General features: G+C 32.5%; 1 protein-coding gene across 1 annotated transcript in view; it reads left to right on the forward strand.

Moving 5' to 3' along the window:
* Positions 1–222: 222 nt before the first annotated feature.
* The window catches only part of LOC124357385 (serine/threonine-protein kinase minibrain), a 226,230-nt gene continuing 202,168 nt past the window's right edge, over positions 223–24,284 (forward strand). Inside the window, exon 1 of the mRNA XM_046809140.1 lies at positions 223–1,672. Within this exon, the coding sequence (XP_046665096.1) occupies positions 1,537–1,672 (136 nt within the window). The 5' untranslated portion in view covers positions 223–1,536. The remainder of the gene's footprint in view (positions 1,673–24,284) is intronic.

Here is a 24,284-nt window from a genome sequence, read left to right on the forward strand (position 1 = left end):
CCTTGGAGCATAAGTCATTTTCAAAAGAATACTAAAGCTCTGTTGTCATAGGAAGAGAGAGTTATATACAGTGACGTCAGAAGACAGCAGGAGCCAATGACACGTCGTCATACATGATGCTTAGGCAAGCAGTATGAATACATCAATCAAAAACAAATTTCCCTTCCAAGTAACACCATCTTTAATTGTCGTGATCAAACAGTTTTATATTGTAATATGGTACCAAGAAATTTGTATACATTTTAATTTCATATAAACTAAATTATAATGATGAAAAATTAGTCCAAAATAACGCACAACCCAGAACTAAACTTCCCATGGTCCCAGCGAGCGCTGCTGTAGGGTGAGCAATCGAGGGACTAACTGATCGCACTACACGCCAGTTGCAGTGCAGTGTCTGCCATGTTTGAAGTTTTCAATGTTTTGGGGCGTGCTTAATAGTTTTAGGCCTAAAATAAGAGCAGTGAAAAAAGTGTGTTTTTGTGAAAATATCATCAGTTATTTCATTACACAACGAGTGAATCAGTGTACCGCTGTTAGTGCAATATGAAGAGTGATTTATTCATCAGAAACTCAATTGAAGTGGATAGACAACCATCTTATATCAAAAGAGTGTCAGCAAACCTGCACATGATCATGTATCTGGAATTAAATATAGGTTCAGAATCATTATTTTGATTAGTGTGATAAATATATGAACATCAATTAATCTAAATCAAATTGGCATGAGTTTGCTCGAACTAACCGTATCGTCTGTTTTGGTAGGATTCACATGTTCAAGGCGCCACTTTGTTATTATTTTGTTACCGTGCTTTTGACCCGAATGGGCGAGTTTATCTTCTGCCAGCCAATGTCTGGAGGGGTGTATGCGCTGTGGGTTGGGTGTTGATAGAATTTAGATGTTGTTTTTAAAATTTTAATAAAAAAATCACAAAATTTATTGCAAATATATTGGTAATGTGATTTGATAGCACTATATTACAGACAAGGAAGATAGACTTGGCATTGAATATTCCTATTGTGAACAAATGGTAGAGGATTTGTTTTGATTTGCATTTTATAGAGGTTATAGTGGTTTTGATTCTTTTAACCCAATACTATTGAAAGTATAGTATAAATAACCCAAAAACATTTTAAAATGCTGTCTTGGAGGGATGTAAATGCTCATATAACTTAAATGTTGAAATGTACGTATCTGTATCCTGAAGACACATGGATTTGTTTACATAGGCTACAGAGTTGTTGAAATAGCTAAAGTTAAAGAATCCTTTATGAAACTAGTAGGCCTATGACCTACTTTGGTAAGTAGATGTTGAAAGTTATTCTTACATAATTTGGGCCTATTCCAGTTTTACTTTTTGGATTTTTTTTATTTTAATTTCAAAAGTGGATGAAGCATTTAAATAGTTTGAAGTGATGTAAGTGGTTGAAGTGACCTTTGTGGAGTCGAATTAAATACTGACATTCAGTGTTTTATATTGAGAATCAATTCTGGAGCCTGTGCCGCAGCTTGTTTGTGGCGCTCCCCATGGTTCGATGGTGCTGTTGAATTCGGACGTGGCACCGGGTGCCACACGGGCCATGGACTCGGTGGCAACGGTGCAAGCCAAACGACCTGATGCTTGGCACAAGCATGAACAAATGATGCTAATGGAAAAGCAGAAACCTAAAGGTGAGTTTTGGACCTATGAATTATACCTCAGAGAAATAAGCTGAACAAATATATGGTTATGTTTTGAATTAAAAAACTAGAATTAGCCTACACTTCACATTAAAGAAGATGTATGTAACCTACCTCTGGTAAGGTAATAATCTATAAGGGATTTTTGTCATAAAACATTTTGTCTTGCAACCATCATTGTAAATGAATTATACTCGTCTGGAGCTTGGTAAGTAACCCCTAAATTATTACAGACCCTCACGAACCTGTCAATCATTGACCTTGGTCCCAATGTCAGATGCAGTACAGGGTGAGACTAAGCGGCCTACACTTGTTACTAGATCGTTATTATCGAATGGTTAGGTATATTACCCAACTTCAATATTATATAATAATCATACAGCAAGAATTATTATATATACATCAACTACATGAATAACACATTAAAACAAAAAAAATAGCATTAGAAGCTAACAAAACCAATTTTAAAATGGACCACATGTTAGAGACACTTTAAAAAACTGAGCTTGCCCAGATAGAACCGCTTTTGTGAAATGGAGGAGAGGATTGTTAGCTCTAACAGTTGTAGTTCTCTGCACTACAAACAATTACAAAGATATTCTGCGAGTCAGTCTGCCAGTATTCCACTCCTCAACCTCTATGACCGCTCGCCAAGAACTTTCAATCTTAATATTCATGGCCATTTTCTAAATCTCTAAGAAATATATATTACTCGTTTATTGTTAACATTAGACATTATTATAATTTATCAATACGTTGAAGTCATATGTTAAATTAAATAAATTAAAATATAGAATTATTAATTTGAAGAAACAATCTATACATTAGATCGAAACAGCCGAATAATTAGAGAATATCCCAGAATAGTAAGTGACCACCACCACAATCGAATCAGGTTACCAAATTATTGATTTAAGATTGTATAGTAAGCGGCCATCACTATAATCAAAAACGACTATTGATTAATAATATCTGAACTAACGGGCAGAGTACGACAAGCGGACCCGGTTTTTATGTCGCTTATTACAATCATCAATACTTTATATATCGAATAACCATCAATCGATATCAACTTATCTAAAATACTAAATTAAAGTCACATATTTCATTTCAAGTTAATAAAAATAGTTTAAACAGTTAGGTATTTTCATAAATAATAAAGGAACCATAATCATCAATCAAACTATAAATTAAGACGGTGATAGGAAAAATGACATTTAATTAGGCTAATGAAGAAAACATAACAACAAAACAAACATCTTGAAACCGAGAAAGACACAGTAAATCATCTTTAAGTATTATTTTGTATAGTTTTCTAAAGTTAACTATCTTTTTTTATTTAAAAGAAGTAACTTATAGAAGAAATTGTGTTTAGAATATAAAAATTTGTGTACAGTGGATGTAGATGATTTAGTTATTGTTCAAATCAATTACTTTTGGTTGATTATATCGATGGGTACAATATGATTTGATTAATTTTGATATAAAAAACCGGATCTGCTTATCGTACTATACCCAAACTATTGAATATTAACACTTTTGACCTACAGATATTCATAATTAATTATTGCAATTTCTGTTTTTATTTCACAGAATAACAATATTGTTGGAAATGATTTAAACTCAATAAAATAAAATCATTTATGTACTGAGTAGGCTAGTGACATTGGCAAGAACAATTGCGATAAACATGTTGTTTTTGTCACTAAATATATTTTTAAACACCACAGATCAAACTTTCTCAAACCACTAAATTCTGTAAACAACCAAACAATAGAATCTAATTTGAGAGGTATAAAGTAATCCATTAAAAACTGGACTCAGGAATAACTGCATCGTTCATGATCTTGCAGGATACAATGTAAATAAGTAATTGTTATATGTTTTCTTTGTTACATTTTATAAATACATATAGGCTAGATAGGATTAGTTCGTTTTTTATTCACAATTAAATTATTAATTTTTTAGATAAAAAAAAAAACACTTGAACTATACTGCAATTTGAAATACCTCTATTGTAATTTGGTTCAAAATTTTGGTTTCGGTAGTTTAGGTAATCATGAATATTGATGATTTGATTGTGATTGAGGCCGTTTATTATACTGCAGCCCAATGTTCATTTTGATCATTTTAATAAATTAACAAGGCTAGTTTTAGTACACAGTAAGTAGGCTGACTTATAAAGCAGTAAAATCCAATTTTTGAAAGTAATTTAAATAGGGCTGTATTAAAATTAAACATATCACTTTTTTACTATCATATCAAGGCTACTAACGTCTATATTGTAATTCACCTAAACAATTCTTTTCGTAGACACAGGCTAACATATTTTATAAAATTGTGTTTAAATGCATGAACTGGACTGCAGTCTAATAAGTGGGCACCACGACTATGGAATAATTGATGTTTCTAATTGAATCTAAACTACCAAACAAACTAAAATAAAAAATCAAATTGTGTTTTACGTATGCAGCCATTCCATTGTGACGGACGGGACAAGCAGAGAGATAAATTTCCTTATAGTATCTATAAAAAAAAGTTTATCATGCATTAAAACCTTCTGCAGTTTTTTCAGCATATCTTAAGCATTTTTTAAACTCGCTTAAAAAAAAAATACTTTGAAATATAAATGAGTTTACAGCATTTTTAAAGCGTGTGACGGACGGGGACGTAATTTGGACACTACAGAAACTACACTAACTTTTACTACATTTTTCTGTGAATTGTACAATAATTATTTTTTTTAAATAATAGTATACGTTTTGTAAAGTTGTTTTTCTGGTAATCATGTGCTTTATATTTCCATTTTAAAAACTCTGTGTTACAACAAAAAAATTCAAAATTTAGCAGTTGACGTGTGACGGACGGGACGTGACGGACGGGACAAAAGGTTACTTGTGTATAAAAACAACAAACAGTTACTTAATACACTTTTTTATTCATGAACACTTTTACTCAACTATTTAACTTAAATTTACTTACAACTAGAACCTGTTATAATTGAAATTAAATATTTACAAGGGTTTTTCACCTTACAGCTCGATTGACTTTGCAAACTTATAATAAATACTATTTCTCAATTCTTTTACTTCTGGCCCCTCAAAAACTCCTTGTATTTCTGAAACAGACACTATGTATGTTTTAGAAGAGGTCTATTTCAAATAGTTGGTCCTTGGTTTTAGTCTTCTGCACTAATCTCATGAACAAGACCTCCACGTTGTTGTCTTCTTCTACGCACCCCTGGGTTATAGCCAAATACTTATGAGCTCTCTTCTGTTTACCTTCACTTACAAGTTCTACTAATATGTACTGTCCAGTTCTATTTCATCTTTTTTTAAAGGTTTAGGTCTTAAATATGAGTCCTCATCTTCAGAACTATATACATCTAAATATTGGACCTTTTTATTTTCAGTGAGAAAGTCAGAATCTAAGGAATCTTCATCAGAAAGTTTTTTTCATTAATTGACTCATCATGACTGTTCCAAGACTCTGAGAGTTGAAGCTCTGATTTCACAGTATTTCCGGCTACAATACTTCCTGGGTAAAGTGTTGATGCCCGTAAATAATGCATTGATTTGGACTTTAGGAATAGGTCTGACAGCTGCCCATCGAGACTCCAATAACTCTTGACACTCTTCAATATCTTTAACATCAACATATACATCACTTTGATTTTGTTTGCCTCACACTGTTTTTGACAACACTCAAAAAACTCTTCAGCAGAAAGTAACTGTTGTGCGCCTGGATTTGACTTGTTCCCACACCATCCTTTTCACACAGTGCCACCTACACCGTTCCACTGCCCCCCTTCCCATGAGAAGTGGCAAAGAAACACCATTCTCCAGTTACTTGGTAGTCCTTGTCCAGAAATGTCAGATTGGATAATGTATAACGATTTTTAAACTGGCCAGCACAGCCGTCTGAGAAAATCGCTACTTCCTCAATTTTGAACTGTTGTTTTAGATCACTTATTATTTTTTTAAGAAAATACCAAATTGAAAACTTGTCATGTGTAAGGTTATTGCTAATCAAAGCATAACATTGTTTTCCATTGGGAACCCATGCTACACCTGTAAAAATGGTTACAAGAGTGTTACTCCAGTGTGCACTCTGTATTTTGTCTTGTGCAATACAACTGTAGTTTTCAGCAAAGTCTATCTGTAAGACAGCTTCACCTTGTGTTGCATTTTTCTTTTTGTACTCAAAAATACTCACTCTGTACGTTTTTTTATGTAGCAATGCACTTTGAACTTTCCTAACATATTTTGTACCATTTCCATTGCTTCTCCAATAGTAGTCTCTACATATGTTATAACTGGTCGTTTATTTACCTCTCCCCACTGCTTCCAAGAAATTTGAGCCTCTAAATCTATATTCAAACTAAACTTAGTCAAGAAATTTGTATCTTTGCATTTGTTGCAAGACTCGGTCATACAGGCTTCACTTGTTATGTTACAACATATGGCGGCCAACAGTTCTTTACCTGTAGGTGGAAAACCTACAACAGCTTTAGACAAGTTCAGTAAGGAAATTAAAATTTGCATGTAGTTTGCAAACACATACATTATGTGGCATTTCTGAGCTCAAGCGTATATTGAATTGGTCTTAGAGAATAAAATTTACTTTTTTTGATACCAATACCAGGATTTTCCTCAACAAACAAGCGTACGCTTCTTTTACTGTCATAACCATATGTCGAATTTGCAATTTTTTCTTTTTCACCTGAAACTTTGCTTTTGACTGTTTTGTAGTCTCTCCTTTCCAGGAGCTTGTCTGCTGACTGTATCACTGCTGTAGAAAGCTATAACTTTTTCTTCAGTTTCCTTAGACAAAACCGTCTTTTTCTCTACATGTTCTTTAATAAAAAAGCGATCACTTTTTGGCAGCTGGAAGTTTTCCATAAACTAGTTTTCTTACAACAGCAAGTTTTTTTGAAGGACTTTTTGGTAAAAAATTTCTTTGCACGAACTACAGCCTTTCCTAGGCTTTGCCTGTTTGAAAAAGTTCCAAGTTCATTATTTTTATCACATACATGTTCTAGCTTTTCTTTTTGTTTTAACCTGTATTTTCTTTTTCTTTCAGTTTCCTTGCATCTTTTTAAGTTTGAGTTCTTTCTTACCTGCACTTGTAGAAACTAATTGTAACTAACTTTTCCTTTTTCCTTAGCTCTCGATATTCGCTTTCTCTCTGCATCTTTCTTCAAACTCTTCTCCCAGGCTTCTTTATTCGTCTTCTTTTTTTCTCTGCTTCGTTGTTTCGTAGTCTCACCTTCTCTCTAGATTTTAAAAGCTCATTTGTCTCCATTTCCATAGATATCTGAAATCAACAAAAACTCGTGTGTAGTTTTTTAGAGTAAATAAATATTACAAGAATCACAATGTTTAGTTGACTGCAATATCGCAACAAGATGTCGCAAATATTCCCATGACATTTTTTGTAAGCCCATGTGCAAGGGCATTATCTGACTCTAAAACCCTTTATTAAACATTAATGTTTAATATTTTGACATTTGGTGTGGGATCTTGTAGTTTAATCAGCTCTTTTAGAAATTTTTTTTAATCAGTCAATATTAATCAGCACAATGTTAATTAAATGCTACAAATAATATTTCACTGCATAAACAGTCTCAAAGCCTAATCAGTACTACAACTACAGTTCTAATTAAAACTAGGTGTAGGTATAACTTACAATCTACAAATAGTAGGGTGTCATAATATTTTGAAATTGGGAGAAATAAACTATTTTACATAAAATTAAAAAATAAGATTAGCCTAGATTCATCTCACAATGGCCTAGATAGGCCCTAGTAACTTGTACATTCAAAAAGTAACATTAGTTTAATAAATTTAAGTATTAACAAACGAATTTAGGGCATGGGGTATAGAGATATTGCTAAAAAGTGTGACGGACGGGACAATTTTCAAAAATTCAATAAAAAACTAGAAACAGAACTAGAAAAATCTAAAAAAACTTTGAGGTTAGGCCGGGGGTGCTTCAGTGAATAGAAGATTTGTTATTGAATCACACATTTTATTTTTAATAACTTGTAAAAATAAACTTACTTACCTTTATTGTGACGGACGGGACACTCAATCTCTTCTTCAAAACAAGTAAAAAATCCATTACTATAAACGATATAAAATGAGAATGAAAAACTATATTTCTGAAATGTGCAGAAGAGCTGGTTTCCCTCCAAATAGTCAGCAGACTGAAATTGTGTCATATGGTTAGTGATTTTTTTGACTTTATTTCACCAATATCATCACCCTGTAGCAACCACAGAGTAACACCAAGTTTAACCACGGTTAAAAAACATGTTTAATTTTATTTGATAATGAAAAAATGATTAGGTGTTGTTCAAATACTATTTTTATTTATTGTTAACTTAATTTAAATGTTGAAAAAAATTATTTTAGTTTTTTACACTTATGTCTCTGTATTTGTGGAATGGCTGTATGGTATAAAAATTCCTTCTATCATGTTGTACTGAAAGTAAAATATCAGCTTAGGTATTTTATTCTTTCTTCAGGAATTTTAGCCTTGAAAAGTGAATGTTGTGCAATTTTGGAGGAATATACTAAAAATAGAATAAGATAAACAATTTTAAAAACCTGTTTTAAACTACTGATTAGTGTTGTAATAAGTTATTAAAGAAAGTTAAAATTATTTATATTACTTCCACTGTATCACTTCGTTATAGTATAGTATAGTATATAGTATAGTTTAGCTATAGTATAGTTGTAATTACCATTACATTTAGTGTAACTACTTAAGCTATAAGATCAATTAGGCACTGCATATTATGAAAGAAAATTCAAATTCAGTGAAATCGCTGTACGATGATGTAATATTTTGTCACAGTTACTTAATTAATATTTAAATATACTCTTCAACTCATTTCCACAAAAATGCTAATTATTCTGCTGCATAAAATCTGTAACTTTAAACTTATAGAATAGTGTCACATACTACACACAGGCTTAGGCTGTATAATGAATATTTCCTTTAACTTATACAATCTATATCTAGGTCTGTAATATGCTAAGCCGATTTGATTTTTGTAAATAGAACTGCGTTATTCATGCACTGATTTTAACAGTTAAGATGCCAAGAAAATGGTCTTAGTCAGCAGTTGCGCAAAGTAGTTTTCAATTGTATTTCAACAATTTTGAAGGACACATGCCACCTTTAAAGTTTGGTTTTCCCCCAAGAAAACAATTTGGAAATTAGATTCATTCCACAATGGCTGTTTATTCAATAACATATATGTAAGCACCAACCAAATAGGCTAAATCAGTTTTTACATTTGCATCAGTATTGGTTGAACAAATCATTGGTTGATGTAACATGGATTGGCCCATTACTAAATCTCGATATAATTAGTAACTTATTAGTCCACTTAACTAAATCTAACTTTCACAACTGTTCTTAAACATGTCAAAACATGCTGTTTAAAACCAAACAGGTCTTAAACGTTTAAGTTAAAAAGAAAACTTCTTGACATGTTTGTTTGTAGGCCTATAACAAATTACAAGAAAGTATAAGGTGTTTTATAAGAAATTTTAAAGTTGGTCACAATATTTAAAAATTGTGGCCAAATTTTGAAAGTATAGAATCTTATTTATATACCACTTAAAAGAAGGTGAAATCCTTCATTTAAACTTTACTGTAAATTTAGTTCTTGTGTATACTAATGTAATGATGGAATAGTTACAGGACACTCTGAATAATAATAACCATAATATATTCTTAAGTTATATATTAAACAATTATAATACAACTATCTGAGTAAAGACAAAAATCTGCGGACTATTAAAAAGACTTAAACTAAAAATGTTTGTTTTGTGTGCTCTAGCCTAGTGTGCATGTGCTCACCAACATTTTTGTGCAATAGTGCCATCAAGGGTTGTGTATGGCTAATAGGCTACATTTAGGCTAAAGCAATGTCCCTCGACCCAGCTAAGACACAAACAGTTGATGGGGCTGTTGCAGGGACCGAACACCACCATTAACAAGTTTGTACAACTATTTTTAGGTGAGCAACCGATCTCCCATGGCTCATAGTCCCAATTTGATTCTATACACGACATACCACCGGTCAACCAGTCGTATGGGAGTTGTACCACTAGTTGTCCATGGTTAATAGTGATCTAAATTCTATACAAATAAGCAGCAACCAAGATGAACTCACGTTGTTACTTAAAACATTGTGATAAATATAATTTTTTTTAATATTTAGTACATAAATAGTGAAAATTTGCTTTTGTTGTATGTTTTCTAGAATTTAAACCACTGTAACAATAAGGTTTTTTTTATTAATAGCTTAAAATATGTCAAGAAATATAGGCTAGGTATAATATAAAAAGAATGAGGAGATTAAATATTTTATGCATTACAAAATATACAGATTACTACAACTTTTAGATAGTGGTAATTTAATAATACAAACTGTCATTCTGAAAGTAATTACCTAGGTTATTACTATTTTGAGTATAGTCGCTTTTATGATGCACTATATTTCAGTTGTTAAAAAAATGTAATAGATTTCATTACACATGCATGCTGCCAAAATAAAAAATGTCTGTAATTTTTTTATATTTGGAAATTAAACATTAGCTAAAACCTTTTAAGTAAAGTAAGTATTATATGAAATTATAATCCTTTGTAATGGTGTCAGGGAAAAAATATTAGGCCAAATAGAAGATGCATACCAAATGAATATTGATTGATATTAGGTGGGCTGTGTAAGTTCGACACAAAATAGGATTAACTCCAAATGTTGATCATTGAATTAACAATTGATACTCTGCATTAATCAATTCTAATAACAGATAAGACACAAAGCATTGTTTAAAAAGAAAAATTAAAAAATTGCTCAGACTTACTGTCAGAATTCTTAAATATAATAGATCAGATTAATCCATAAACTCAAGTTCAAAATTGTGGGACAGGTACAAAGAAAACTTAACCTAAATTTTGTCAGAATGTCTCTATTGTTATTTATTCTTACAGCTAATGAATCTGTCAAATTAGCATAGATTTTGAAGTATGCCTCAAGTTAAATGTTAAACAACTAAGCACCGAAAAATTGTGATTCCACTCTTGTTTACACCTTTAACCCTTTCAGGGCCAAGAGCAAATATGAGATGTTGCAACATTTTTTCACATCTCATATCCCCTGTGACTAGTCAAAAGTGCCAGGCTAAAATTGGCGATTTTGCAGTCTCTTAGATTAAAATTTATAATTTTTCATAAAAATTAGAGAATGACCTAAAAGTTGCATCAAATCACTCGTATAGATGTATACTATCAACAAACATATAGATTTTAGAACAATATATATAGATGTAGTTTTAAGTAATTAAAAAAATAATGTTTTAATAGATTACATAAAATATTTTTGCAAATAACTAAAAAAGAAAAATCATTTTACTGTAGGAAGCTATTTTATTATATTATACATTAAAAAAGGAACAACCATACAACATTTTGTGTTATTTCTCTCATAAATAAATTTTTTATGACACATTTTGTATAAATACGCATAATTGTACATTGCAACATTTTATAAGTGTTAAAGCAACTGACTCTTACATTGCAATAAACTTAAAATAAATATTCATATGATGGATGTACCAGTAAACAGATGATTGTAGAATCCATAAACAGTTTCAATACAATTAAAAAACACTATTTACCAAGAAATATTTACACAATTTTATTTGAAATTTATTTACACTTTCTATTTACAAATGTGCTATTTACAATTTCACTCCCGTGAGATCGCAAATTGTCAGTCATTGTAACTACTACACACAATAGCTAACCACGTAACAACTAACACTACTAATATTTACAACTACAAAATAAAATAATGAAGAGAATCCAGCATACAATAATACGATTACACTAAAGCATAAAGAATTAACAACAAAAGATCGAGTCAGCTGATAATGTCACGTGACAATTACGAAATAAAAATGCATAGACCTTCAAAATAAAAATGATATTCATATTAATTAACTACAAATATACCAGGGAATAAAAAAAACATAAAACTTTAATTATTTGATGTTGTATTTATTTAAGAAAACGATGAATATCAAGGAGACAATATATTGCTGCTTGGCGCTTTTCGTATATGTCACAGACGGAAATATTTTGCCGCCTGGCACTTTTCATACACGATCTATGGCGGCAATATATTGCTGCCTGACCTGGGAAGGGTTAAGGCGAGAGAATTTTCAACCATATTTATTGTGATTTGTTTAATAAGGGGAAAGGTTTATACAGTTAAGTGTTTGAATTTTATAATTTTAATTGAAAATTCAGTTCAAGTTCTCGATTTCGAGTAATGGGATTTCCTATATATTTCATTACTTATATTTTACAAATTGTTCTGTATTAAAAAATCAAACCAGCATTACTTAGGTATGTCTTGGTCTATTTTTCCCTCAGAGTCCCAGATCAGAAACACTGTTAGACATGAACATACACATTCACTTTATTGTATGATCATATTTCAGTTTAAGAGGAAATAGAAAGTAGGCTACTTGACTTCTTTTTAAATTATTAAGCAAATTAACAGTTTCTGAGTGATTAGCAGACTCATGAATTGTACATTTGCTTTGTTAATGGTAAAGGATTAAATACATTTTAAGAGTGTACAAGCTTGTACCTTATAAATATTTACGTGGATAGATGGACTAGGTATTGCAATCAGTCTCTCTTTAACCACTAAACAATACTCTTAATACTCCAGTCTTTGATTCACTCTTGTGTACATTGTTGAGTGTACAAGCTTACAGTACCTTATAAATATTTACGTGGATAGATGGACTAGGTATTGCAATCAGTCTCTCTTTAACCACTAAACAATACTCTTAATATTCCAGTCTTTGATTCACTCTTGTGTACATTGTTGAGTGTACAAGCTTACAGTACCTTATAAATATTTACGTGGATAGATGGACTAGGTATTGCAATCAGTCTCTCTTTAACCACTAAACAATACTCTTAATATTCCAGTCTTTGATTCACTCTTGTGTACATTGTTGAGTGTACAAGCTTGTACCTTATAAATATTTACGTGGATAGATGGACTAGGTATTGCAATCAGTCTCTCTTTAACCACTAAACAATACTCTTAATATTCCAGTCTTTGATTCACTCTTGTGTACATTGTTGAGTGTACAAGCTTACAGTACCTTATAAATATTTACGTGGATAGATGGACTAGGTATTGCAATCAGTCTCTCTTTAACCACTAAACAATACTCTTAATATTCCAGTCTTTGATTCACTCTTGTGTACATTGTTGAGTGTACAAGCTTGTACCTTATAAATATTTACGTGGATAGATGGACTAGGTATTGCAATCAGTCTCTCTTTAACCACTAAACAATACTCTTAATACTCCAGTCTTTGATTCACTCTTGTGTACATTGTTGAGTGTACAAGCTTGTACCTTATAAATATTTACATGGATAGATGGACTAGGTATTGCATTCAGTCTCTCTTTAACCACTGAACAATACTCTTAATACTCCAGTCTTTGATTCACTCTTGTGTACATTGTTGAGTGTACAAGCTTGTACCTTATAAATATTTACGTGGATAGATGGACTAGGTAGGCTATTGCAATCAGTCTCTCTTTAACCACTAAACAATACTCTTAATACTCCAGTCTTTGATTCACTCTTGTGTACATTGTTGAGTGTACAAGCTTGTACCTTATAAATATTTACGTGGATAGATGGACTAGGTATTGCAATCAGTCTCTCTTTAACCACTAAACAATACTCTTAATACTCCAGTCTTTGATTCACTCTTGTGTACATTGTTGAGTGTACAAGCTTGTACCTTATAAATATTTACGTGGATAGATGGACTAGGTATTGCAATCAGTCTCTCTTTAACCACTAAACAATACTCTTAATACTTAATAATGTGCTAGGAGTTAACTTTTGGAACCTGTTGTGTTTCCAACGTAGAATTGGTAGAAACTTGTTTACATTGGTGTTAAAATGTTCCCAAACATTGCTAAAATCCATGATAGTCATTAGAATAAGTCACCACTTATATGGATATGAATAAGCCGAATATGGAATTGTAATATGAAGAAGGTATGTTATTTATGACAGAGGCACTACTGATGTTGCGGCTTACTTTTTAAAGGTTGTAGTGAGAAAGTATGATCCAAGGTTAAACTGTTGTATCAGTAAAAATATAAATTTCAGTGTAAAATATAACATTTTATATTGTTTTAAAGGTTTTAAATCAAATACCACTTTTGTTAGTTGTGCAAACTTTGTATAAAATAATTCAGTAATGAAGGCTAATGATTGTTAAGTTTGTCTTTAAAGTTAATTGTAAATATTGTAGTGTGGTATGTAAATTCTTTCTTTTTTTTTTGTTTATTTAAAATTTGTTATAAAGTTGTAACATTGAGCTGTCACATTGAGCAAGTTTTTAGTAGGTACTACAGTATTGTTGTACATTATACAACATCGTATACAAGTTGGAGCATTGTTTAATTTCATGGTAAAACAATGTGATGGGACAGTCTCAGAATGACCATAACTCAACAAATGTTGTTCACCTTCAGTGATAAAGCCTAGGTTAGAGGAGGAAGCTACAAAAATAGCTGGTTTGCAGCCACATTTAGCCTAGAGAAGGCTCTGTTGATTATATATAGCACCAGCAGTGTCTGTACCATATCCTCACATTCCCACTGTTCAATCTGAGTAGATGTAATCATTCTACATTAACATTAAAAAGTGTACATTTAAATTATGTTAATCTAGGAACTGGCACTCATTTTCCCCTTGTGATGGCTGCCCATTTTTGAGTGCTTTATACTTTAGAGGTTTCAAAAAATAAATTTATATTATAAACCTACATGTGTAATACATTTTTCTTTTGTGTAGGAGAATGTGGAGATACTTATGATGTAAAAAATATGTGTAAATAACTAAACAAAAGTGTTTTAACTGTAATATTTTTTTAAGTTGTAAAAAGTGGTGGAACTGCACGTCATGATAAAGTGAGATGATATAACAAATATTAGAATCTATGATACATAGCCAATTTATTCTTAATTTTATCTGATTTTAGAAATTAAATATATTGTAAACACCACAAATAGTACACAAAATGCTAAATTTGTTACTATAGGTATGATTATATTCAAACATTTACAAAAAATATAATTATTACACTAAGTTTCCAAAATACATCAAAATTAAGAAAATTATATGCACTACAAAATAATCTAAGTAAATAAATTAAAAACCAATATTTTACATCTTTTTTATTTTTGTTTAAGTAGTGGAATGTACCTGGGGGAAGTGTGATGGTATAATAAATATTAGAATCTGAGATAGCCAATTAACCCTAATTAATTAGTTTCAGAAAAAATATAGTATCATGGTGTCTAGGTTCTTTTGAAGAACAATTAAAAATATATTGTGACACCCACAAATAGTACATTCGAACTGCTAAATTTGTTACTATGGGTATGATGATTTTCAAATAGTAGCAAATTATGTAATTTTATTCTAAATGTTTCCATTATATACCAAAATGTAGAGAATTATGTGCATTGCATAATACTAAATAAATTAATAACTATTAACTTAATTTATGATTTATTTAACTGCTTTCAAACACTGATTTCAAAACGGCTAGATGAAGACAATCGTTCAAAGCAGAGGGCATGTTTTATGATGTAGGTGGGACATCACTGTTGCCAAAGCAGTAAAAAATTTTACCATTGAAATCAGCAAATCTTCTGTTTGAAATGATATATAATTAGTGGTGGTAGCGTTGACTTACGTACCATATAAAATTTCAAAACGGGTGTGTGGTGGAACAACATTATAATTTCAATTGCCATTTTAAGAGTTAATGATGAATGAACCTAGTGATGTATGATATATAAAGTATGTAATATACAAATAATATTAGTCTACATTTTATAAAATAAAAAGATTATTTAGTACAATCACAGCATAAAATACCAATTGGAGTAAATGCTTAACCCTTAAGGTTGCAATACTTGAGATTAGTGCTCAAATATTGGCTGAATTTTATGTAAGCCTATTAAGGGGCTGGAAATTTGGTATGTCTGTCCGTACTGTATTTGGTTTTCTATCAATAAGCAAGCACACAGGTTACATAGCAGAACAGTCATTCAACTCGGCAGTAATGTATGTGTATACTGTCTGTGGAACAAGAATTGATCTCGTATCAATACGCAAGCACACCACATATATGTATATATATATATATATATATATATATATATATATATAAGGTTCCATAGCAGAACAGATGTTCAGCTCAGCAGTAATGTATGTGTATACACACCTGTCTGTGGAACAAGAATTGTTTTTGTATCATTAAGGAATCACACAGATATTTTCTTTCTTAAGATAAGAAGCTTAAAAATTGCACATAGTCCTAAAAGAATGTGCTGCCTGGATATTCTGGACGGGTAATGATAGGGTGGGGAGAGGCTGCCTCCTGTCAAAGATCCATAAGGATGAATTTAGTCCAGTATTTCTTTTGTTCGACCACCAGGTCTCACAAACCCCACTGCTGAATAAGTGTTTTGGTTCTTGTTAATGTGCCAAGACAGACCACTCCCATGGTTGTCAGCACAGATCAACAGTGTATCTTTAATTTTATTCTCACAAGTATTGTGGAAGTGAACTTGTTTGGCTTTCAAGCCACTGTGATTTGCCTGATGGACTTTTGATTTAGCGGTATTAATATTGATAGATGAGATGATAAATTCATTTTCATCTGACACCTCTTCTGTAGAAACATCAGAAAGTACCTCAAACGGATTAATTGAGAAGAACTTTGGACCTGAGTTATGGTAGTTAATTGGTTTAATGGAATGACGAGATGGCACTTTCAGCCACTTTTCAACATCAAAAGTGGGTTGTTGTATACCATTTAAGGGAGGGAAATAATCCAAGCAGTTGGGATCCCCTGTTCTTTTACGTATAGTGTCTGGTTTATTGATTTTTTCTCTTTCCAAGATCCCAATTATACTCTCTAGAAACCGTATTGTATCAAGTATTTTTGTAATTTCCTCTTTAAGAATTACACATCTATCACACGATCTATTTGTATAGTTATGTACATCTTCACTTGCTTTGTTTTCTTCTTCTACCTCTGAGATAAGCTTTTCTTTTGCCTCTTTTTCATATCTGAGTTTGTTCTCCAATACTTTTATTTTCTTCAATAATTCCTATTCATTTTCAACTGACTCTTTCTTTAATAATTCATAATCTTCTTCATTTTGTTTTACTTTGTCTTCAAGTTAGAGTATATAAAACGAGCTTTTGTGTTTTGCCAAGTGTAGTTCTTTTCGTAAATATTCATTTTCTTGTAAGACAGATTTATTCATCTCATCAGCTAGTGACGAATAATTCAGTTGTTCTGAATTTTCTTCAGTAGATTCCGTACTTGCGTCAATCATAGATTCGTTTTTGTTTATTGAATAACAATTTAAACATCTCTAATCCTCCCAAAATTGTACTTTCTCCATTGTTTTCACATCAGTAATGGTCAAGTTAACACACTTAAAGTGAAACCATTTATTACATATGCTACATTGGATAGCCGATGACTACATTTACCACAGGGATATTTTCCCATTGTCAAAATTATATTATTATAATATTTATTATTTTCAAACAATAATGTCTTATTTTTAATGTAGTATGTAATGTAGTAATTTACATGTACATGTATATGTATATGTATATGTACCTGTCTGTGACACAAGAACTGGTCTGGTCTCAATAAGCAAACACACAGGTTAAAGAGCAGAACAGATGTCCAGCTCGGTAGTAATGTGCATGTACCTGTCTGTGACACAAGAACTGATCTGATCTTAATAAGCAAACACACAGGTTAAAGAGCAGAACAGATGTCTAGCTCGGTAGTAATGTACATGTACCTGTCTGTGACACAAGAACTGGTCTGGTCTCAATAAGCAAACACACAGGTTAAAGAGCAGAACAGATGTCCAGCTCGGTAGTAATGTACATGTGACACCTGTCTGTGACACAAGAACTGGTCTGGTCTCAATAAGCAAACACATTGGTTAAAGAGCAGAACAGATGTCCAGCTCGGTAGTAATGTACATGTACCTGTCTGTGACACAAGAACTGTCTGATCTTAATAAGCAAACACACAGGTTAAAGAGCAGTACAGATGTCCAGCTCGGTAGTAATGTACATGTACCTGTCTGTGACACAAGAACTGGTCTGGTCTCAATAAGCAAACACATTGGTTAAAGAGCAGAACAGATGTCCAGCTCGGTAGTAATGTACATGTACCTGTCTGTGACACAAGAACTGGTCTGGTCTCAATAAGCAAACACATTGGTTAAAGAGCAGAAAAGATGTCAGATCGGTAGTAATGTACATGTGTATGCAGGGTTAAATTACCTACCTTAAATATCTACCTTGTAATTTAATATAATGCAATGGAAAATAATTGAAACTTATTAGGATTTACATTTGGTTAGAGACATTGTAAAAATTCATTGTTGTTTGTTTTGTTAAATATGCCAGCAAAGAAAGATATAATTTACTTTACTGCATAAATTAGATGTGTTTTGAGAAAGTTATAGAGAATTATAATTTCAAGACCATTCCCAAATTTTAGTTATTTTTAGTAATAATAATATTAATTAGAAATAATAAGCATGTTTAAATAATATTCTAGAAGGAAGTTAACCTGCGATAAATCAATAATTCCTTATAAATAGAGGACCCATCAATGAAGAAGAGAAAGTGGTTCATGACTGGAGGGAGCATAGAAGGTTAAAATATTTGTATTTGTTATTTGATCACATTCTCCTACTATCATTCTCAGCATAAGGTATAAATATTCTGTCTCCACAAACAGAAATATACATTAGTTTAGGACTTAGAGAATGCACCTCAGAAGTAAGCAAATATTCTTCTGCCCTAAATTATACTCTCAGCAAAAAGGTAATAATGACTGGAAGACTCCTTGTTCTCTCACCTGAACTGTGTAGAAGTAGCATATAAAGCTATTTTTGAGAGCTTTTTATTTATTGACTTTGTATTGGTTTTTTATTTGTATTGAGAAAAACATGTAAATAGAGTATTTTTGTTTGAAAATGTATTTGTTTTATTTATTATTTTTAATGAAATATTTGGAAAATATTGAGAATTGAGAATTTGTGCTTCGGGAATTAGAATCAGTTTACATCAAACAGCTGATCATATTTTTACAAAATCTTTTATTAATAACAAATATTTTCTGCAATGCATTTCTTATTGGTTTCTTTTTTCACAAGTTAACATACCAGTGGGACAGAGCCTTGAAGAAAGAAGAATTCTTTCGTAGTGTACAAGATAAACTTATGATTTCTTTGACTCAACTAGTTTTAGATATAATAATAATTTTAGAAAAATTACTAAATGGCAGCTAGCGGGTAAACAAGACACTTCTCAACCTATGATTATACAACATTTTTAGTTTAAAATGATGAGAACTAACAGTTACAGAAGTTTGTGACATCTTCTTGTGAACACCTTGTGTATATATATATATATATATATATATATATATTTGGAATTTTCTTGAGGTTTTTTTTAATTGGCAACAAAATGTGAGCAATAGCAATAAATGTATTTTCAAGAAAATAATGTATTTTGGGTTAAAAATTGTAGTTCAATCTCAAAATCAGTGAATTTTGGAATATAATTAATGCAGTTTTCACAAGAAATAATTTGTTACATGGAGATCTGTCCAACAATGTGTTATTATACCATGTAGTAATAGAATTTGTCTAATTTTGCATTTCATTCCAGTGTAGAATAGACTGCAATCACCGAGTTGAACTATACAGGGTGAATCAAAAAGAATCATCTGATTTGGCATGTCTATATTTCGAACAGTAGTAAACATATTATACAATTACTAATTTTTTTGGCTGAAAGGGAAACTCAATAAGTTTTTTTTCATACCTTTTCAAAGGTGTTCAATATGTCCACCTTTAAATACACGGCATATGTCTGTGCTGTATTCAAATTCATCCCACACTGCAGCGAGCATGTCCTGAGTTACTGATTCCACTGCTGTTGTAATGCGATTTCTCAGCTCATCCATTGTGTTGGTAGCGAAGACACGTATACAGTCTTTGATGAAACCCCACAAGGAAAAATCACATACAGTAAGGTCTGGTAACCTTGGAGGCCAGAAATGTAAGGATGCGTCATTTTGTCCAGTGCGGCCGATCCACCGGTCACGAATTCTTTGATTTAAAAATTGCCGGACTGCCTGATGCCAATGTAGCGGTGCCCCGTCCTGTTGGTAAATAAAGTCGTTCAAATCAGTCTCCAATTGGGGAGAAGATCATTCTCAAGCATATCGAGATATGTTATTCTTGTAACAGTGTTCTCAGCAAAGAAAAATGGACCGTACACCTTTTCCCGTGAAACTGCGCAAAACACATTAGATTTTGGAGAGTCTCTCTCATGTTACACAATTTCAAGTGGTTTTTATGTTCCCCATATTCTAACGTTGTGGCGGTTTACCTTTCCATTTAAATGAAATGTTGCCTCGTCGCTAAACACTATGTGCAATACAAACTTTTCATCGTCCATCATCTTATCAAGAACGAAGTTACAAAACTCCACGCGTTGTTCTTTATCACCCTCACAAAGAGCTTGCAAGTCTGTATCCTTTCATGCGTAATCGTCGACGCAACACACAGCAGACGGACATAGGAGGCATGTTGAGCTGTCAAGCAGCGTGGCGAACAGATTTCTGAGGGCTGCGTGTAAAACAATGGCAGACACGCTCCACGTCTTTATCGGACACTCTGGGACGGCCCGGTGACTTGCCTTTACACAGACAACCTGTTTTGATATTGTTCATACCATCGTCTAATGCTCTGTGATGTAGGATGATCAACACCATACTTATTAAGAAAGTCACGCCGAGCAGTTATTACAGACTCACACTGCGAAAAACGTAGAACACAAACCGCTTTTTGTGGTGCAGACGCCATTTTCACTAGAAATGAAGTAGGTGTTCACTCAAGCGCGCTGCTGCTACCTAGCGGGAACCATGTAAAACTTTAAAAGATACTCTTTTCAACAGTACGTTGTTGGCGCATTTAGTTCAACAATCAGAATAGTTACGATTTTATTAAATCGGATGATTCTTTTTAGTGGAAATACCAGAGTTTCTTTATTGGGAATATTAGAAAGAAATCAGAGAGGTTTTAGAGATATTTTCTAAAATGGTACTTTGAATATAATTTGGAAGTTTATGTATAGGTCTATATACACCTTCCCAAATTAATATTCGAACAGGAACAGTTGGATGAAGATAAAATACGCAAGTAAAGTAAAAATGGATGTCTACTAACATCAATAATCCAAGCGTGTTTTATGACCTCATATGACAACCTTCGTTGAGGTAATTGCTATAATAAGTGTCAATATTCAGGTTTTTAAGATTGCAGTTGAAGGCATCAATTGGCATCAATTTTTATTTTAGTACATACTAGGATTGGTCTAGCTACTTAAATTTTTAAGATCGCCTAGTGCTTTGGCACAATCTTACAAGAGTGAAGTTCTAGGACTAATATTTCACACAAAAAAAAAAGTACTGAGAATCAGTATAGTTGTCATAACTGTATCTTAGTAAAACTGCATTGGCAAGTAGTCCTACCTGTTTTTAGAATATTCGAGTTCTTTTAGTAAAATAAGTTTTCTGTTAGTGGATTGTAGAGAGAATTTAAAAGAAAAGCAATATGTTTTTTTTTTCAAGTTTTGAGTGAAGTTTACAGAAACATTAAGATGTTCTAGAGACTTTTGGGAGTGAATATTTTGAGCCAATTATGCTGTTATATAAAATTGTAATCATAAGAAGGATAGATATCATAACCTTGTTCAGGATAGAACTAAACATTGGCAGGCTATATTTATTACAAGAGAAAACGAATAAGTTCAATCATTAACTAAATATATTAACTTAAATAATTAATAATTATTTGTAAATGGCAGAGGAGTCCAAAAAATTACATTTGGTGCATGTTAAAGCATTTGAAATGCATAATTTCATACGCACTTATTGACTGTAAAGTTCTTAAAAAAGCAGTTGACTGTAAAAAACAACACATAGTCTAGATTCCTAAGGTACTAAAATGGCAGGTATTAATAAAAGTTTTTTTAAAAAGTATCCTTAATATGGATTAAACAATGAGTTTATGAAATACAATATTGAAACAAAATTCCAATTATTGCAATGGATTATTAAAAGTCTGTAACATTCTGTGGTATGGACAGTCTATTAAATGGAAACCTATCACAATCACCACTACAACAACAGTGTTACCTACTACTGTATAATATAATCAATTGCATTTTCTCTTTTGATATCCTGTGACATTTATTAGGAGAAAGATATATATGCTGTGGAGAGTTGTGCTTCACTGTGACAACTCCACTGTAATTTATGTGTTGCTCGTAATTATTGCTTAAGAAACGTGATTCGTGTCATTCCCCTGCAGACTTTGCTTCAGCAGACTTAATTCAAAACTTACCTTCATAAAAAACCTTTGAGAGCTTTCAGATTTATATAAAGAAAATTCACTGGAGGTACTGAACAGCATTACAATAGATATGTTCACAGGCTCTTTTCAGCATGGATAACTGAAATAGGAAAACACAGCCAAAGAAAATAATTTGAAGAGGATAATCAGGTCAGTACTGAAACTTTCTGACAGATAAAATTAAAGAAATCTCAAAAATAAATTTTCATTTTATGAGAAAGTACACAAAATGGTTCGTATAATTGGTCAAATACCAATATTATTAATGTCAAATAAAACAGATCCAAGTGTGCTATCCTGCACCCCAAGTATTCATTATAGATACTACAAAGACTTGTGTATGGGTACCCCATGTTAGTTTTTTAACGACCGCATCTAGAAAAACCAAACTTAGTATATCCCTGTAGGGTAAACTGAATTTTTCAATTCATATCATAAGATACACCTGCCCCCAAAAAACTAAATTTTTACCCAACTTAAAAATGTTTAATGTAAGCTCCTATCGAGGTACATATAATTTTAAAGGTCTTTATGAAAGTAAACTAACAGTGAGACTTAGATGTGGCTGTCAGGCCAGTACAAAATGGTAACTAATTTAAATTTAAAATATACTTATGCCAAAAATTGTTATGACAAAGTTATGACATGTCATTGCCTAAGACTGACTAACAACTCATCCAGGCCATGTTCAAGTATTGCCTTTATAATCTGAATATATTAAAAAATTACGGCAGTTATTGTGTTTACAAGGTCATGTTATAATGCAAAAGCCCTCCCCCCCACACACACATGGTGCGGCAAAATAACCTCCCTATTTTGATTGCTCTATAGTGAATAGAGGGGGGCACTCAGAATGGTGGGGATAGCCGCAATCAACGCAGGAGAGCGGGGAGTTTACATGACGCTCTGCCCATATGCACTAGTCATCAGTTGCCAGCATGGTGTGGACGAGTACGCAGAGAGCTTTTGCAGTCAAAGCGTTCATTCGTAGCAATGATACAGTTATCATGGCTCAATATGAATTCTGGACACGGTTTCAAATTCCTTCTCGTGATTCAGGAATGGACCGCAAGTCTATTGTGCTGTGGGTGAAAAACTTCAGAGAAACTGGTTTTGTTATGAAAAAACCAGGTGGAAGGCCTCATAGTGCCCGTACACCTGAAAAAATTAATGCAGTAAGGCAACCAATTTTGCAATCTCCTTAACTCGCAAACATGCAGCCTCCCTTCGAATGTCCGACCATGGATCTTCATTTCTATCGTTACAAGATGGTTGCTGTCCAAGAGCTGTCACAGCATGATTTGCAGAGTTGTACGGAAGTATGTTAAATAATCTTGGAAAGTCTCCACTAGACGCTGTTGTTTTTTTTTTTTCAGAGACTGATGCACATTTTTATCTGTCTGGAAGTGTGAATAGACAGAATTTTCGCAATTGGAGTGAAAGCGACCCACAGGAAATCCATGAGAGGTATCTTCATAATGAACGTTTGACTTGTGTGTGCGTTATCACAATGTGGAATCATTGGCCCTAATTTTTTTGTAGAGGATGGCAGTATTGTTACTGTGAACTCAAACAGGTATGACAACTTAATAGCAGAATTTTTTAACCTGCCCTATGACAGAGGGCTTTCGAGAATGTGTGGTTCCAGTAGGATGGTGCCACATACCATACTGCCCGAATAGCAATGAACATTTTGAGGCAAATGTTTCCTGGCTGATTGATTTCTTGGGGAGGGGACATTGTGTGACCGGCACGATCACCCAATTTCACCCCATGTGACTTTTTTTGTGGGGTTACTTAAAGGCCGAGATGTTCAAACATCGCCTCAGAAACCTGGAAGATCTGAAACAAGCAATACGCAAGGAAGTTCAGCGCATACCTCTAAGACATGCTCGATTGAGTCCACGACAGTATCAGAATTCGTTTGCAACAGTTTATTGATAACCATGGCCACCACTTATCTGATATCCTTTTTAGAACAAA

This window comes from Homalodisca vitripennis, chromosome 3 (genome assembly GCF_021130785.1).
Source record: "Homalodisca vitripennis isolate AUS2020 chromosome 3, UT_GWSS_2.1, whole genome shotgun sequence".
Classification (NCBI taxonomy): Eukaryota; Metazoa; Arthropoda; class Insecta; order Hemiptera; family Cicadellidae; genus Homalodisca; species Homalodisca vitripennis.